Raw genomic sequence first — 17,540 nt, forward strand, 5'->3', positions numbered from 1 at the left:
CCACTTCCCTGGGCAGCCTGTTCCAGTGCTTGACCACTTTTTCAGTAAAGAAATTTTTCCTAATGTCCAATCTAAACCTCCCTTGGCGCAACTTGAGGCCATTTCCTCTCGTCCTATCGCTTGTTACTTGGGAGAAGAGACCAACACCCACCTCGCTACAACCTCCTTTCAGGTAGTTGTAGAACGCGATGAGGTCTCCCCTCAGCCTCCTCTTCCCCAGACTAAACAGCCCCAGTTCCCTCAGCCGCTCCTCATCAGACTTGTGCTCCAGGCCCTTCACCAGCTTCGTTGCCCTCCTCTGGACACGCTCCAGCACCTCCATGTCCTTCTTGTAGTGAGGGGCCCGAAACTGAACACAGGATTTGGGGTTGCGGCCTCACCAGTGCTGAGTACAGGGGCACGATCACCTCCCTGCTCCTGCTGGCCACACTATGTGCTGTTTATTTTAAAAAGAGAGGGACAAAGGCATTCTTTACCTCATTAGTGCTGCAGGATGTCTTATACAGACATAATTATACTTTGCAAAAAGGCTAGGGAGACCACACAGGAAGGGTATTGAAGAACTGGAAAAGGTACACTAAGCATGATAAAAGATCGAAAGTTGTTATTTATGGACAAAGTACAGGCTGCTTCTTTTTTTTTTTTTTTTTGTTTTTAAGAAGAGAGAAACTGGGGCCATTAAGAGATGTACACAATTCTCAAGGATATCAAAAGGTTAATGACAAAACTCACTCAGACCATTGCAAGCTGACTAACAGGAGAGTTGATAATAAACTTGGAGAAAGCAGTGCTAATCCAGAGTTTTATGATACAGAATAGGGAAATGCTGTCTGTAGCGTATGGGTCTCCACCACCGATACCCCATCTATTGTCTCACCTCCACAGGCTGAAGCATTGCGGCTTCTGCATTTCAGGAATGTGACTCCTGTCCTTGACCTCGTCTGCAGATAAACACAACATGCCCCGTACTGCTGAGTGGTTTGGGAAGAATTTCAGCCAGACAAGAGAGGGGAGATAAAGGAAAGGCAGGTGAGGATGTTTTTCATCCCCTCTTTTTGAACCAGCCTGCTTGACTTTACCTACAAGGCTTTGGGCAGTGGGGTTAAGTGGGGCAGGACAGGGTACCTAGTGCCTCTGGGGTGGCATGATGAAGCTGGTCACAGGAGAGCAAAGGGGCTGTGACATGAGGCTGCCACCCGGGGAACGGGCCTTTTGGGTACCCCTTCTGGCACAGAGCCTGGAGGGGAGGCACTCACTGCCTGGCTGAAGCACAGCAGGATCTCGCCACACGCAAGCACGGGCTCCAGCCACAGCAGGAGAACGGGAGAATAAAGAATCCATAAAAAACAGAGGTGCTGGTGAGTTAACCCAGCCCCTGTCTCTGCAGATTACCCTTGGCAGCAGAGCTCGTGTGAGCCTGCTCCCTGGGGGGGCAGGCTCTGGATTAGGAGGGTTAACAGGGTGGGTGCCTGTACACAGCTCAGTGCCTTGGGCTGGGACTAGGAACGCTGAGCTAGGAACGCTGCGCAGGTGAGCTGGTCAGTGGGTAAATACTAGACTGGCCTGCCTGCCTCGGCCCATGCCAGAGTGTTAACTAAACACGAGCCCACCAGAGCGCATCCTAAAATCTACTTCTTTTGCTGGTATGGCAAGAACAAGTTGTGATGTTTTTATGCCTTAAGTGCAGCTGGGAGTATTGCTGAAATTATATGCTTTCGTTACAGGCTACGATAGTAACTGGGCTATCTAATTCTGCAAGGTGGGAATCACCTTTTCTCTGCTGCCAGCCTCGAAGTCAAGCTTTCATTGCACAAATAAAATGGGGTATTCCACCCTTCCCCCTCCCAGTTGTTGCCAATATCTAGTAGAGGGAATATTCAAAACATTTTTCCCTCCAATACAGAATGGCTGTTGGGTGTCATCAGAACATATAAAAAGAGAGCTGAGTGGAATTTTTCCAGCAACGAACAAGAAACAAAAGAAGAAGGGAGGATTAAAAAAAAATATTTTGTTGCTGCATACATTTTTATGATGTGCTATGTATATTTTTTTTTTTTAATTACTGTTGGGATGTGAAGAAACTAAGAAAAAGAGCAGACAAGCGTGCTGCCATAGAACTTGGTAAGCATTACTTGTTACAGAACTGAATTTTTAGACATCGCACATCAGTTACTGACATGTATTGAGGACCAGGAAGATAGTACTTTACCCGGTTCTACTGAGGTCAGTGCAAATTCTCCACTCCCTTCGTTAACATGGGATCAAACTTTTGATGGCATCTAGAAATACAAGAAAGTTTAAAATGTAGCAGGTGAGGGTAACATCATGTGCATACCCCATTGCCTCAAAAAGCTGAATGCTCTTGCAAATTTGACATAATCCAATTACTTGATTTCCTCAGTGACATTTCTGCAGGCTCACATACAGAAGGACAGGGAAACTGAGATTTATAATGATAGCTATTTCTAGCAAAGGTCATTTCTTTATTGGTGAACAACCTGTCCTTAGTCATGCTGATGACGAGGCATTGAAGGATAAGGGAGAGGCTGTATAGCTTTAAAGCTTAACAGGGAATAACATAAATAGAGCATAGATCATCTTTCTACTTGCAGGAGGCTTGCAATCTACTACCATCAGACCAAAGCCAGGGAGCAGGAGTCAAAATCCAGAAAAAAAAAAATATTGGGATTTCTGTGGAGATTGTGAGGGAGGCAGGATATTTCAGTGTCACCATAGTGGGGGAAAAAGGGGAGCCACAGAGCACGAGCATGTATTTTCGAATAGTAAGGGTGTCCTTGGTGGAACCAGCTGCTTGTGAAGAACCAGGTCAGGTTGCTCTGGGGACTCCCTGGTTGGCTCCGCCAACTTCCCAATTTGAGCAGCTCTCAGCATCCTGCTCCATGCCACTTCCAGAACGACACAGATGAGGGCATGCTCAAATATACACAAATACACTTCCTCAGCTGTCCTTCCTGGACAAGGAAGGCAGCAGTTTTGACAGGAATATGGTTTAAATAGATTGTCTCATACATATTATATATCTTTAAATAATAAAACAGCATCTGCGTATTCATCCCATGACTTTTTCCTGCTTGCAGAAGAGAAGGTCTTTTACACTGTACATAAAATGATGCATAATTTTTTTTTTAATTAGGAGGTCATGCCAGTTGTTCATTCAGCTGTTGACCTTAGCAGTGAGTATTGGGCACTTTGGTGTAACTAGCTTTGCTAGTTTTCACCATGAAGTTCGTAATATCGGATTAAGTAAAAATGTGACTGTTTCCTTAGATTTTGGCTCAGATCCTGAACTGTGCTCTACAGCTGAGCTATGGTTTCTGCTGGATCACTGGCACAAATCAGGCTTACGGCTGGCAGGACCAGTCAAGAGATCTTTTCAGTATGGCAATGAAGTCAACACAGAGGTTCCTCACTGATCCATCAGAGTGCTCTGACCAGGGGAAGGGGTATGGGGCTCGGGGTTCTTCATCCATGCCCTTGCTAATCCCTTTTTGCCAATTATTGGTTCCTTTGGGCTGTGAGCTGCCAACAAAAGTCACAAGGGCTTTTGAGTTGGTCTGGTCTAGCACTCAGGCCAGTAACCTGAGAACGCTGCAGTGGCCTCTAGCTTCCAATCTGCAGCTGAAGATCTTGCCCTTCTTTCCAGAGTGATTGCTCACACCCTTTGAAATCTCCTAAAGCTTTCCCCAAAATTGCAAGAGCTGAGGATTGCTACTCTTAAAAACTGTACAATAAATAGATAATCTGTAGGATAATTACCTATGTTACAGTTCTCCCCACGCAATGAAGGAAAAAACAGCCTTATGCTTTTTATGTACTTCTTAGGCCTGGTGTAACTTGAGTCCGAAAACTATGAAGGAAATGGAAAATGTTAATAAATAATGATGTTTGAAACACAAGTCACTGAACAAACCACCAGACCTCATGCGTTTATTCCACAGGACAGAAAATGTCTATCTCAGTTTGAGGAAAATAAAAACTTGGCCAAAGATATGTCTTAGGAATTAGCCTGGATGCTGCACGGTATTCAGAAGATAAATCAGAGAAGCGTACATATTAATTCTTGGTAATATATACAAAATAAAGATAACTTTTGAAATAAAATCAGTACAACTGACTATTTGACATTTCCCCAGTATGAGGAACCAAGGATCTCCTCAGGGCCACTGGAAGTTTAAATTACCTTGTTTGATCCACTTTACAGCTGCCAGATTTCCATCTGGTATTTTCCAAGTCAGAACCAAGCATATGTGTGCTCCAGACTGCGTGTTCTCAGTCTGATATGTTCTGGAAATCCTGGCCTCATTTCCCAAATCCTAAGCAGGTGAGCTGCACTTAAAAAAACAGTCATGTCTCCCTCAAGTGTGTTGGAATTACTCTGTGTGTGCAGACCGGCTGCAAAACTGGGACAAAAATCTTAGACAAATGTGCAAAATCTTCAAATTGTAACTTCAAAAATATTCAGGGAAAAAAAAGAACATTTCCAAGAAAATTGTATGAGTAGTACAACTGTCTTTCACATTCCAGTGTAACACTTTAAGAAGGAAAATCACTGCCTCTTCCAGGACAGCTCCAAATAGGTAGAAAATGCATGGCCTCTGGCAGCTCGGATAAGTAAATCTGTCTTGAGAGAAGGCAAAGGAATGAAGACTAACACATTATAAGCAAAGGGCTGACCTTTTTAATAGCCCAAATATTCACCCTCTCCAAAGCAACTTAGTTCAGCTTAGGCCTGTGGCCGTCCACACAGTCGTTCTTTCTCTCCTTTCACTCCAGCCACTGAATGCTGGCAGCCTCTGCTATATGCCAGCAGAGAGGCAGCTTAGGGAAGAGGAGGAAAAGACTGGGATAAGGGGCTTCCCAGTCCACAGACCAGGCTTGGACTCCTTGTGGTTTGTCGTGGGAGAGAACATAGATGAGGACTGCAAAGCCCCGAAGCTTCAATTTCACAGCTGCTCTCAAAATCCACTGCATTATCTTTCTTATTTCCCTGTGCTTCCACTTCATAGCTTGCTTAGTTTCTTACTTGCCTGGCTCATAGGTTTAGGATTAGCTCCCACAGCATCTCACACAACCACCTTATCCTGACTCTGGAATCCACTTGTTGCAAACAGCGCTTTGGGATCTAAGCTTAGCATACCTGTATGGGTGGAAGGAGAGGCTTCAGAAGGCAAGTGGGCAAAAAGCTGTGTGGCATTTTCTCTCTGAACCAGAATAAACCACCATGTCATTTTAGATTAATGCTGGAACCAAGGGCTTACATCTGGCTCCCGACACCCCCTCCACGGCACCGCACTGTAGAAGTGTTCGGCCAGCGTGGTTATGGGAAATTCCCAGCCCAGCCTCATTAGAATCATAGAATCATTAAGGTTGGAAAAGACCTCTAAGATCATCGAGTCCAACCATCAACTCAACACCACCATGCGCACTAAACCATGTCCCTAAGCACCTCACCTACACATCTCTTAAATACTTCCAGGGATGGTGTCTCAACCACTTCCCTGGGCAGCCTGTTCCAAGGCCTGACCACTCTTTCAGAAAAGAAATTTCTCCTAATGTCCAATCTAAACCTCCCTTGGCGCAACTTGAGGCCATTTCCTCTCGTCCTATCGCTTGTTACTTGGCAGAAGAGACCAACACCCACCTCACTACAACCTCCTTTCAGGTAGTTGTAGAGCGCGATGAGGTCTCCCCTCAGCCTCCTCTTCTCCAGGCTAAACAGCCCCAGTTCCCTCAGCTGCTCCTCACAAGACTTGTGCTCCAGACCCTTCACCAGCTTTGTTGCCCTTCTCCACTTTTACATAAAACTGGGCAGCACATCCAAACCCCAATGTCCGGCTGAAGTTCACAGAGCACCTAATCAAGCTAAATCAGCAAGGAAATATCGCCCTGCCTGCGTTATATAATTTCGTATTTCATTGCCATCAACTTCCCATCCCCAAAGAACTCCAGCGCACCTCCAGACCAGGGCCTGTGCTGCCGGATTTGGGTCAGGCTTGGCGCCGGACCGACACCTCCTCATGGCCGGGCCCCGGCGCCGTCACTGTCCCTCGCGGTGGCTCCTCCTCCCCTCCCGCCGCCTCGATCCGCCTCCCGCCGCCGCTCCCTCCCTTCAGCCGCCCCGCGCCCACCTGACAGGCGGCGTCTGGGGCTCCCTCCTCGGCTCCCCCCCGCCCCGTCCTTCCACCAGGCGGCCCCGGAGCGGCCGTTCCCGGCGGCGCTGCCCGCGCCCGCCACTCCCCAGCCCTCGGACGCCGGCGGGTGCCGGGGTCGGCTGCCCGCCGCCACGGGGCCACGCCCCTCCCCTGACAGCCCGCTCCTCGCGCCACGCCCACCCCGCGGCTTTAGGAAGCGCCGCCGCCAATCGCCGAACGCTTTTGTGCTGACGGGCGGCGGCGATCACCTATCGAGTAGCTCCTCCTTGCAAGAAACCCCGCCTCCTCGGACGCTTCGACCAATCAGAAAAAAGTTTGAGTTGTGGGCGGGAGAAGAGGGCCTGCGAGCTCCGTCTTCCCTCACTACCTCCGTCTCTCCGTTGCGCGAGGATCGCCCCTTTCGCCTGCAGGTGATTGACACGGGACGGCAACCAATGGGCTGCGGAAGGCTCGCGGCGGGGCCAATGGCGCGGCGGGTGCGGGCTGCGCCGGGCGGCGGGGGCGGGGGGAGCGGCGGGCTGGGGTGAGGCGAGGCGCAGCGCCGGCTGGAGTGCGATGGTGGTGGCGTGAGGCGCGGCGGGACCCGGGCTGGCTGCCCGGCCGGCGGGGCGAGAAGAAGCGGCGTGTGCCCGGTGCTCGCCATGAGGCTGCAGGAGGACGGGGACAGCCGCAGGGCGCTGCCGCCGGCGGGGCTGCCGCAGTAATGGGCAGCGGCAGCGCTGCCTCCCGCCTGCCGTGTGGTGCCAGCGCCCGCGCCCGCCCGGCGGGGACCGCCCGTGAGCAGCCGGGGGCAGGTGAGTGCCGCGATGCGGAGGGAGCCGCCCGCGCTGCCCCGCGTCTCTTCCCCTCCCGCTCCCCGAGCCGCCTCTCCCCCCCGGCTCCCTGTCGTTGGCGTTTTAATTTTTAAATCCCAACGGCTCCTGGCCAACGGCTGCGGGGGCGCGGGGGGCGCTGCTCCGGCGGGCTGGGCGCTGAGGTGACAGGGACTGGTGAGGCGGAGCGGGGCACTCCTCGCCCCGGGGCTCCGTGGGGACGACCCCCTCCAGGGCGACATTCCTGGACCGCAGGTTGCCTCCTTGCCGGCTTTGATGCCATCCTACCCTGCCTTCTCGCCAGGTGCGGCCACCTTTTGCTTCCCCATGTTCCCAATGAAGAGGCTTTTTCCTCCGCACCCAGCAGAGGTGCTGCTTTCTTTTGGAGGGAGAAGACCTATCTGGGTTTCTCCTCTCCCTTTTCACCTCCCTGATGAGCGTTTCTCAGTTCAGGATGGAGAGGCATTTCCATTTCAATATGATGCCGAGAGAAAGATAGGGAATCCTGGGCAGCCAGGGCTCAGGAAATGCCCCTTGCTCTTTCATCCTCCTCCTCGCCCCGGCACAGGCATTTAAGTAGTAACACTCCCTTGCAGCTTCTTGGCTGTTCCTTCTCCTTGGAAAGAGAAATGGGAGCAGGAGGTGTGTGTGTGAGAGGAAACAACTGTTACACCTTTTGTCATCAAGACAAAGAACTTGTCTTCGTCTCTCTGTGTCCCTCCCTCTGGGTGCATATTGGCAGCACCTCAGCCACTTTGCATTGCTTCCCGGAGATGCTTCATAAGGATTCGGTGTGGCCCTGACCTGCCCTTTTTTGTTGTTGTTGCCAATTATGATGGTGCTGATAAAAGGACATGTTGATATGTTTCCAAACAGACTCGTGGTTTGCATTCCTGAAATTGCTGCAGCATTCTTATTTATTTATTTAATTGGAGGGGGGGGATGACAACAGGAAGGGGGTATGTTTTTGTGGTTTATTGTAGTTGTTTGAAAGGTACAAGATCACGTGCAATTGCAGCACTGTAGTATGGAGTATATTAACCAATGCTTTCTCCCCCTGTCTTATTTGTCTTCCAGTCCTGCAGTCTCCACATCATCTACTGTGTGAGGAATGATGATTCCATGAGAGAACTTCCTTTCAAATTACCTGTCTGCTCCTATTGCATGCTGCTCCTCGCCAGTGATGAGCCATGCAGCTAGACTGGGATTTACCGTGAAGAAGGGAGAGGCAGAATATGAATTGTAGACATCCCATCGAGTTCCTCGTGCACTGTTTTTATTGTGTCTGTATGTAAATCTGCTAGTATCGAGCACACGCACTCTTAAACCTACGTTGGTATTTGCAGAGTTACTACTGTGTAAGAGGACAGGTATTTCTCACCATCATGGCTTCAGTTTGGAAAAGACTGCAGCGTGTTGGGAAACATGCATCCAAGTTCCAGTTTGTGGCCTCTTACCAGGAGTTGATGGTCGAGTGCACCAAAAAATGGTAAGCGGCGGCTCATGTTGCTGCACAAATGGTGGAGTAAGTTGCTGGTGCTGAAACAGGAAGGATGTTGCTCATTTTGTATTGTTTGGTGTGCGTGCGTTGGTCTTGCCTCCCCTCTCCTTCTCTAGCCTTCCCATTGCAGAAGCAGCTGTGTGGGGTGCTTGTCTTGATGAGTGCTTGCTTTGCTGCATACTTATCTTGGACCTGTTGGTTTTGTTCTGTACTCTGATTTTCTTAGCTGGCATTGTTGTCATGCAGAGGACGGTGCATTTATTAGCTCGGCATCTGTGACTTAGTGATGTGGTTTTGGTTGTTGGTTTTAGTGTCTTGTTTTTTTAAATATTTCCCAAGAGCTGTTTTCCAACTTCCAGCTCAACTCTTGGTGCTGAGTGTTGTCTGCTGACACTGCTGTTAGCTGACTGAGGCATTTGAGATCAGTCCTGAAGATGGTGGTGTTTTAATCTGGGGTGGATACCCATTTTGATTTTGACTTTTTTACTTGAAGATGTCTTGTCTCTCCTTCTTCTTTTCCTTGTTTCTTTCCATCTTTTAATGGGAAGAGGCAAGAGACAGATCCTTGGGAATTGTCTTAAGGTATTTGTTTAGTCAGACAAGAATTTTGTGCAGTGGTGGTCCAGTTGGATGGCTTTGGAGCTGACTGGACAGCAGTTAACAGTTAATGGTATGGGTCTGGCGCATCTTCCTTCCTGTGCAAAATGAGCTTAAATAAATCTGCTAGGGAAGACTAGAAGCAGCTTTTAAATAGTCAGGCAACGATCTCCATTATACAAATACTTAAGTGCTGTTTTATATGTTTGGAATATTGACATTACTGACATAATTCCTCACATTAGCGTGAGCCTGTAGTGTCAAGGGATGAAGAAAGTACTTTCCAGACCTCGTGGACTGAGATGTTCAAATTGCCTTGTAATAAACTGCAGCCTCCTTTCTAATACTTGGCCTTTCTTCTTGTTGGCAAGTTTGGCAGTTGCATTGGCTGCTTTCACTGGTTATGAGTAATTGCCTCTACAAATTTAAATTCTATCTCTTGGAGTTGGAAATCTCTGTCAAATATGCTGGAAGGCTGCTCGCTGCTCTGTCTTAAAGGAACACTGTCAGGTTAAAAAAATTTTTTAACAAGTTATCTGCTTGCCTAAAATGTTTTGAAAGATTATTAAGAAACAGAATCGTTTCTGGAAGTTGAACTTGCTTTCACAGAATAAACTATAAATAAAAACATTTTAAAAGTTGAAAGAGGCTGTCGTGATTATCTCGTGGGATCTACTGTCTAGTTCAGGCCAAAGAGTTTTCCACAGTAATTTTGGTTTATCAGGTTTATTTCAGCAGTTGTGTTTTATTACTTTTAATGTTTTGTTTGCATAAACTAGCCTGTTTTGGCTTTCATTTTCACTTTGATTCACTCCTTGCTTGAGAATTTGCAGAATGCTTCAGCACTGAAGTATGAATGCTGCAGGGGAATGTTCAGATTGGATCTGCAGCTAACTTTCACTTGATTTAAGAAAAAGTCACACGCAAAAGCTCTCTTGTGAACAATCTTGTTATTTTAGAAACAATTAGCTTATTGTTTAATCATAAACTAGAGTGCCCACCTAGCAAAATGCCTGTGCGTGAAGTAGTGAAACGGCCTTTCAAAACCTCAGATATGCAACTAATCTTTTAAAAATAGGTTGTCTTTCTGAACCTTCATTTTATGTTCTTGAATTTAAATATAGGCAAGACCAGTGCTTGTGTTGGTTATGACGAAGCAACAGTATGGTGGTGAAATGTGGATGAATTCTAGGAAAAATTACAATAGGGGAAAAAAACCATCTCTCTCGCAGTCATTTGATTGTAGGCTTTTCTATTCTGCTTCCTCTTGTTTGGAGAACCTTAACAAAAATGTTCTTTAAGCATGCAAGCTAAAATACGATATTTCTGCCATAAGTGGAAACAAAAGGGTAAATATTTATATATTTTGAGAACCTTCCACTAAGTCTTTCCTTAATTTTGGAGAAGATACAGTTTTGCACATGCTGACAGAATCACTGCTTCCTCTATTTCTAAAGCTTGTCTCTGAGTTTGGCCCATGTGAGAACAAAACAGAAGAAATGAACTCCATATGCTGTTCTTGCTGAAAGCACTCAATATATATTAAGTGTCAGTGCTGTAGTCTGTAGTTTGATTGAAATGTAGTAAGCAGTAAGTTATTTTAATGTACTGGCATTTTAACAATGCAGTGTTTCTGGAGGAAAAGAATGCTCCATTCATATTTTAAAATAAATGACAATGCAGTCATAAACACACTTGGACTGAGATGTGTCTGTGAGCAAGAATTGTGCATGACCAAAACAGGCCGGGTGCCTGTCTGTGAACTGCGATCTTCTGTTAGGTTTACATTTGTCTAACTCTTCAGAAAATGACTTGTGTTTTAGAATATTTTTTTAACTGGTCCTATGCGGTTTGCAACGTTGGGTGTATTTCTGGTTGGCTTTAATACTTTTTGTCTCCTCTGGACTTGTATTGATTTGAATTTTTTTTAACTTAGTGTTCAAAATAGCTCCTGCTGGGTTTTTTTCTGGAGTTATGCTGGCTGCGTGGGAAGTTGCTACCACTCTGATGTTGCTGCTTCACTCTTTAAAAGGATTCTCTCTAGGTACAGCAGCATTTGTCCAGCATAGGCTGAAACTCCCTTTCCTTGCTTTTTCTCCTCTCTCTAATTTCTGATTCTTGTCCCTACTAATGATTAAAGACAACAACTCTCAGATGATTGCTTTTCATTGGTGGTGCATTTGGGGGGGACAGGTTGCGATGGAGTGTCCAGTGTTGTCACTGTTTCATTAGAAAAACTTTATTTTCAGGTAATTAACAGGACTGAGTTGCTTCTGTGGCATTCTGGCTGCTCCCGCTGACCCAGACCTAATTATTGTGGCTGCTCAGTACCTTTGAAAAATGGAGCAGTTGGTTCATTTAGAGCCTTTCATTAAAAAGAAATAAATAAATGTAGTCTTGGTCTTTAATATGGATTAGTGACTCCTGCTACTGTGAAAACGTCATGCTTTGCATTAATCATATAAACACTTGATTTTTTTTGAAAGGCGCTTGCTTGGCAGTGCTGGAGTGTGTCATCCTCCACTTACCCTTGGAATAAGCTGGGGCAGCGCAGGATTTTCCACCCAGCCTCGCCGGTGAGCTGCAGTCCTGGCCTGGAAGGACTGTGCGTGGTAGGAGAGAGTTAATTTAGTCCTTCTCCTCAGTGCAGAACCATTGAATAAAACCAGAAATCAGTCTCGTGCATTTTGCTTAGGCTTCTACAAAAGTAGTATTTGCTGCTCTGTGCTGTCGGAGCAGACTGTTGCTGCGTGGGATAGGAGCGTGCTGGGCATTGCTGGCAGGTGTAATGCTGTGACTTGCGCAGGGGACCCAGTTCAGTTGCCTGAATGCTGGTGTCTAGCGCTGTTTGAGATGCCTTTGGGTTTCCTGCCAGTCCCAGCTGCCAGTTTGGAGAAGCCCAGGTCTCCTGTTGATCCTGTGTCAAGCCTGCCAGCCCGGCATGCATCTCTTGTGTACCCTGGGGCTTCTCAGCTGCTGGAGGCCTCTGTTCAGGCGACTGAGTCAAGGCTTGTCTGAGGCACAGGCTCAGCAGAGGAGCCTCATAGGAGGAAAATGCTCTTTTGGATCAGAGATCAGTTCCAGTACTTGGACCTGAAGCTGTGATAGCTGTTTTACAGAGCTGCTGAAGCACCTCATGCTGAACACATGAGCTCTCTAAGATGGCTTTTATCTTTCCTTATTTTTGTGTGATGTCTTGCAAGTCAGGGACCCAACAGGGGCTTCAAGTGTAGTATTGACTGGTTTCCACAGAGAACGGCCTAACTCTTACAGAGTTGAGGTTGCCAAGTTCCTACTATGATGACCGTTAAATACTTTTATGAGCGAGAAAGCTGCTCACCTGAATGTAGGTGCTAACTGCTTAAAAATGCTGGAAAAGAGTAAACATAAGAAGGCTTTTCTACAGGATTTACCATTCCGTAGTAGTTGCTTTGGAGATAAGGAAATATGTTTTTTTTTTTACAATGTTTGTAATACCTGTCATCTCCTATATGAACTGCTTTGCTTTTAAATCCTGCTTAAAAATACAGCAAGCCATGATGTTCTAAAAGGGTTAAACTTTTCTTGTATACTGCCTTAACTGAAGACAGGCGATTCACCTATTTTTGTATCAATTAGGTATGGTCTGAAGTAGGTTCTGTATTTTCATATATCTATCCTTCTCTTTTGGAAATGAAGTAATGCTTAATCTTTTTTTCCAAAAGGCTTTAGCCATCTGTTTTTCTCTTCTATTGTAGTTTCATAACTGGATGCTGCAGGAATTTTAAGATTTGGCATGCACTGTGCATGGGAGAGAAATGAGCTTTTTGAGATTCCACAGTTCACACCAGTCTGCTTGCCTTCTGGTCGCTGCTTTCCAGCAAACTCTTCAGTGCTGAAGGCCACCAAAAGAACTGGAGTTAACTGGTTGCTGTAGAAATTCTTGGGGGTTGCCTGTACAGGGTCAGGCTGTCAGATTGCTTAGTTCATTTCCTTGCTTTGCATGGTTGTTAAGAGGGGATTTTGTGAGCACCTAAGAGCTTTTAATTATTAAGGATGATCGCATTGAAACGTGTGACAAAAAGAGATACAGTTACAGGTCAATTCAGAATGTCTTTGACTTAGTTTTGCTGTGAACTGTGCTTTTTGTCGTGGGCTTCCTCTTCTGAGTTTTTTGATCGGATTTGCATTTGCATGTTAGCCATGTAGGTATACTGTAACAAGTATAGCTTATGCAAGGAAAGCATTGTGCAATTTCTCCTGCTTTTTAGCTTCTCTTCTCCTTCTCAATTAAACTATACTCTGTCCTCACACTATTCACTGAGATCTCTGATTCCACACCAGATAATCCCCATCTGCAAATACACTTCAGCACTTTCTCCTCCATTCATTTCCAGTTTTGACTGAGGACTTTTTGAGGGCTTGAATTGCGTATCAAACTTATTCTTTCCGAATAATCACCACCAACTGCCTTACAGGTCAGTCTTGTCCCTTTCTTCCTACAGTCATTAAAACACGCTTACTGTCCATACGCAAAAGCAGTTCTCCTCTGCCACCTTGCATCTCTTTCCTCTTTGTATCTGAAAGAAATCCTTGATTTCAGAAATGTAGGTCTGCTCCTTTGGGCTCTCTGCCTGACTTCTGTCAGGAGGTTGTCTACCAATCCTTACTCCTTAACACCAGCTGCTTTCATTCCCTACCTTACCAAGCTAGTCTCCTGGCCTTATGTCTGTTCCATGGACCACAAGTTAGGGATTTCTCACCAAAATTGTTGGTTGCATATTGTGCAGAGAAGACATTTCAATGGGAGAGGTACGGGTGTATGGGAAGTATTTTTTGCTGCTGACTTTTTCAGATCGTCAGTGCTGCATACTTATACCCATTTTCTATTTGCAGCAACTCTTTGAGAGTATTTGAAACTCTGTGTCCAGTTCCTAAAAGACCTCGTTGGTAGAAGCAGGCATGAAGTTTAGTGTCTGTAAGGTAGAAAGATTTGGGTTTGTCATAAATACTTGTTCTGAATTTTATTTTTCTTTGGAAGACAGAATTCTTTCCAGCAATTCCTTGACATAGTTTACTGTTCTAGCAGTAACCAAAATAATTGTCTAAAGCAGAAAAGATTAGGTTATATCCAAGTTGTAGACAAATCCATCTTAATGGTCTGTCATTCATTCATTTAAAAGGGTGAGGATGCCTCCTTGAATAAATAAAATACACCAACTTATGTTCTAACACAGCTTTATTTTTTGAGAGAGAAATTGTGTGTGTGTAACTTCCTCACAGAGCTTTACAAATAAATAAAACCTGGCTCTGTTCCTGCAGGCACTATGTTACACGCATACAGTAAAGTACGTGTACTGTTCCTTTGAACCCAGTGGACTTGAGCTGGAATAAACAATTTTTTGCAGGATTGGATCCCTGTGAATACTCTTTTCAGCTCTTTGTGTTATGAGGTTAAATAAAATGAAATATTATGACATTGTGTAGGCCTCATCTGACTTGAGTCTTCAGTCTCTTAGACTGTTCAGGCTGTATAGTGCCAGTCTGTTGCTTCAATTAGTTTTTAATTGGTTGGAGAGAGCTGAAGTCCCTTTCACAGCTTAGTGTGTATAAGGAGAGGAGGAGGAGGCTGGTAAGGTTGACTAAATCTGAGGAAACTCTTCTTATAAAACAAGCCCTTCAGTTACCGTAGTAGAAGCATTCTGCTTGGGTGGCTTTCTGAGAATATGGGGGCGGGGGAGAGGGTTGTTTGTTTACTTCTAAAAGCTTTCCCAGTTTACTGTGAGGGGAGTGTGTGAAGTGTGTGTTTGTTTGTTTCCCTTGCCCCTCTCTCTCTTTTTACTCCTTGGGGTGGAAGCTGGCAGGCTGTTGCTACCTTGCTGTGGGACACTCCCGAGCTGCCCTCTGCACCAAATCTGTCTTGCATGTCCTGGAGTGGACTCTGAAACACAGGAACTATGCAGCTGAACTTTTGTTCCTTATTTTAAGATATGCACACAGCAATAGGGTAAATAAAGCCATCCTTGTTTTCTTCCTTTTGTTGTCTTTATTTGAAAAATGTATTTCTGCAGCATACAGTTTATGTAAGTGCATCAGAGCGTCTCAGCTGGGAAGCTGTATGTTTTGGCGGTTGAGGTATAGGGTAGTTGTGGCTTTCGGCACCTGGAAAGGCATTGCATGGACTTGGGAACTGTGGGTTAAGCATGAGCTAAAATTAGCAGAACCGTAACTAACATTGCTGTTGTCTAGGGCTCTGACTCTTGAGGCTTTCTGGATTCAAGAGTGGAGCTGAGATGTCGCTGTCCCTTAGCAGTAGTCTTCCTCGGCTTTCCTCTGCCCTGAAGCAGAGGTAGGATGACAGTAAGGCTGTCTGGTGTGTTAGCGTTAACTGCCATCAACTTCAGTTCAGATTTGTAAGGTGAGCGTGAACTGCAGCAGTTGAGGAGCGTACGCACCTCCCTTATGCTGCCCTGATGCAGTGGGGAGGAAAACCTGACAGAGGGATGAGATGAGCCACAGCTGCGGGCAAGAGCATCTTAAAGTGCTTCAGCTAAATCACCCGGATCCTGAGTCAGTGCCCTGTGCTGTCACTGTAGGGCTTCCAAGCATACAAGCTTTTGAGATGACTCAGAAGTGCAAGCCCTTCTGAACTATAGTTTCCAGCTGCCTGCAAACCTGTAAAGATGAGCAGTGCAGAAATAATTCTCGTTTGCCTGTTGAGGCTCTCTTTGTAGTGGAGAGTCATTATTGGGGGTTCTTTTTTATTTCTGTTTTATTATTATTTAAGACTTTCTTGAGGATTACTCCAAAGCTATGGCCAGGCTCTGCAGCTGCTTAACCGTCTGCAGCTGCTGAACTGCGATCTCTGTGGCACTGTGTATTTATTTTAGCACAAACTGGTTTCGGGTTTTATTTCATGTGCACACACAGTCTCCTGCAGTCAGTCTGTGGGCTTTGTTTTGCGTGAGCTGCTGTATCAGAGCCGAACAGCGCACTAGTAGATCTGATCTTTCTTTTCTAATAGATCTGTTTTGAAAAATGACTTTGGTGCTGACCAAACATCTCAAGGGCAAAATTATTTCAGTGTCTAGGGACAACTGAATTAAAACAATCGGGGGCATTTTAAGACTCTATCATATCACATCAGTTTTGACTCCCATGTTACCATGGCCCACATTACTACCACTTGTTTCCTTGCTGCCATCTCCGCAAGCACCTGTAATGACCAGTCACCCTCCATGTTCACTGCTTCCTCTTTCTTTACCCAAGAAGTAATGTTTGCTTCCTTGCTGCTGTCTGATGGGTCAGAGTTGTCTGGGGCTGCCGGATGGGTGGCAGATAAATGTTTTAATAGGTGTGCAGCTTTGCTGGGAGCATATATTCATCTCTACCTGTTGGGACAAGCCCCATCACCTTTCTTGTAGGCCAAGCAGACCGAAGACATTCCCTAAGTCAGCTCTGGGCTTTCCATTAGATATGTTGCTGCCTGATGCCCTAAGATGATAGCTGTCTTGAACTTTCTTCAGGGCTAAGACTAATGCACTGATGCCCGTGCTTTTAAATCCAGTGTCATACAGTGACTTTCACCTCCCAGCTGTGCTTGGGAAGAGTATTTGCATAGCCAGTACTGTTAATATCAAAAGCCATATTAAACGAAGTAATTGGAGAATCTGGACCATTGAATACAGTTGGCAGCATGTTGTACACTGCCACTCAGCATGCACTGTGAACTTCCTTTACTTTCAGTGACTGCTCATTAAGTAAACTCTGAATCCCTTTGTTTATGGCAGTACATAGGAGGAGATTTAAAAGAACAGAAAAGAGCTGTCAAAACAGCTTAATTCTCTTTTCCAGCAAAGATCTAACTCAGCAGCTTGTAAATTTCCAAACCAACCTGTTGCTGATTTATCTGTGGTTTATTAGCAGAGGACTTAACCTTGACAGCTCCTGGTAACACCTGACCTGATTATAGCTCTGGAGACACAGCTCTGACCATGTTGGCAGGTGGGTGAGGCTGTTTGGCTGTTCTTAACTGCTTGGCTGTATTTTTATTCTGGTTGTACCTACCGCCTCTTGGAAAACTGATTCAGTGGTTTGTCTCTTCCTGTAGGTAACCTGAGCAGTAGTTGTATAAAGCCATGGGAAACTTTCAAGAGAACAAGATTTTTGAACTCCTTTTTCTCTTCAGGTGCAATCTTAACTGGATAGACTACTTGGAATAAGTGTCTCTGAAGTCGAGCAAGTGAATATTCATAAAGCTTCCCCTTGCATTCCTTTATCCTTGACATGTAAGAAAATTTTAAGAATGGGAAAGTCCTGACCCATTTTTCACCACTTCCTCTCCTACCACAAAAAGCAAAAGAATCTAGCACAGTGTTACTTGGTTTTGAGGCATATTTGGGATGGTTCCCAAGTTTTAAAAAGTTCACACTTTTAAAAGATCCTTTTTTAAAATACCTATAACAATGGTGTTTTCAC

General features: G+C 45.7%; 1 protein-coding gene and 1 long non-coding RNA gene across 14 annotated transcripts in view; one reads left to right on the forward strand and one right to left on the reverse strand.

The window, feature by feature from the left end:
- Positions 1 to 216: 216 nt before the first annotated feature.
- LOC142081467 (uncharacterized) lies at positions 217 to 4,449 on the reverse strand. The gene is made up of 3 exons (XR_012673338.1): positions 4,202 to 4,449; positions 2,210 to 2,279; positions 217 to 941 (listed from the first exon to the last, which is right to left on the reverse strand). It is a non-coding gene; the product is annotated as an uncharacterized LOC142081467 (long non-coding RNA).
- A 2,046-nt stretch (positions 4,450 to 6,495) lies between these two features.
- EHBP1 (EH domain binding protein 1) overlaps positions 6,496 to 17,540 on the forward strand; it is a 232,705-nt gene continuing 221,660 nt past the window's right edge. For 9 of the 13 annotated variants that reach the window (XM_075147591.1, XM_075147592.1, XM_075147595.1 and 6 more), the window contains exons 1-2: positions 6,677 to 6,967; positions 8,063 to 8,474. In XM_075147591.1, coding sequence (XP_075003692.1) covers positions 8,371 to 8,474 — 104 coding nt within the window. In that variant the 5' untranslated portion in view covers positions 6,677 to 6,967; positions 8,063 to 8,370. Of the gene's footprint in view, positions 6,584 to 6,676; positions 6,968 to 8,062; positions 8,475 to 17,540 lie in introns of those variants that run through there. The other 4 variants (XM_075147589.1, XM_075147590.1, XM_075147596.1 and 1 more) reach the window with 2 other exon arrangements.

This window comes from Calonectris borealis, chromosome 3, assembly GCF_964195595.1.
Source record: "Calonectris borealis chromosome 3, bCalBor7.hap1.2, whole genome shotgun sequence".
In the NCBI taxonomy this organism is placed as follows: Eukaryota; Metazoa; Chordata; class Aves; order Procellariiformes; family Procellariidae; genus Calonectris; species Calonectris borealis.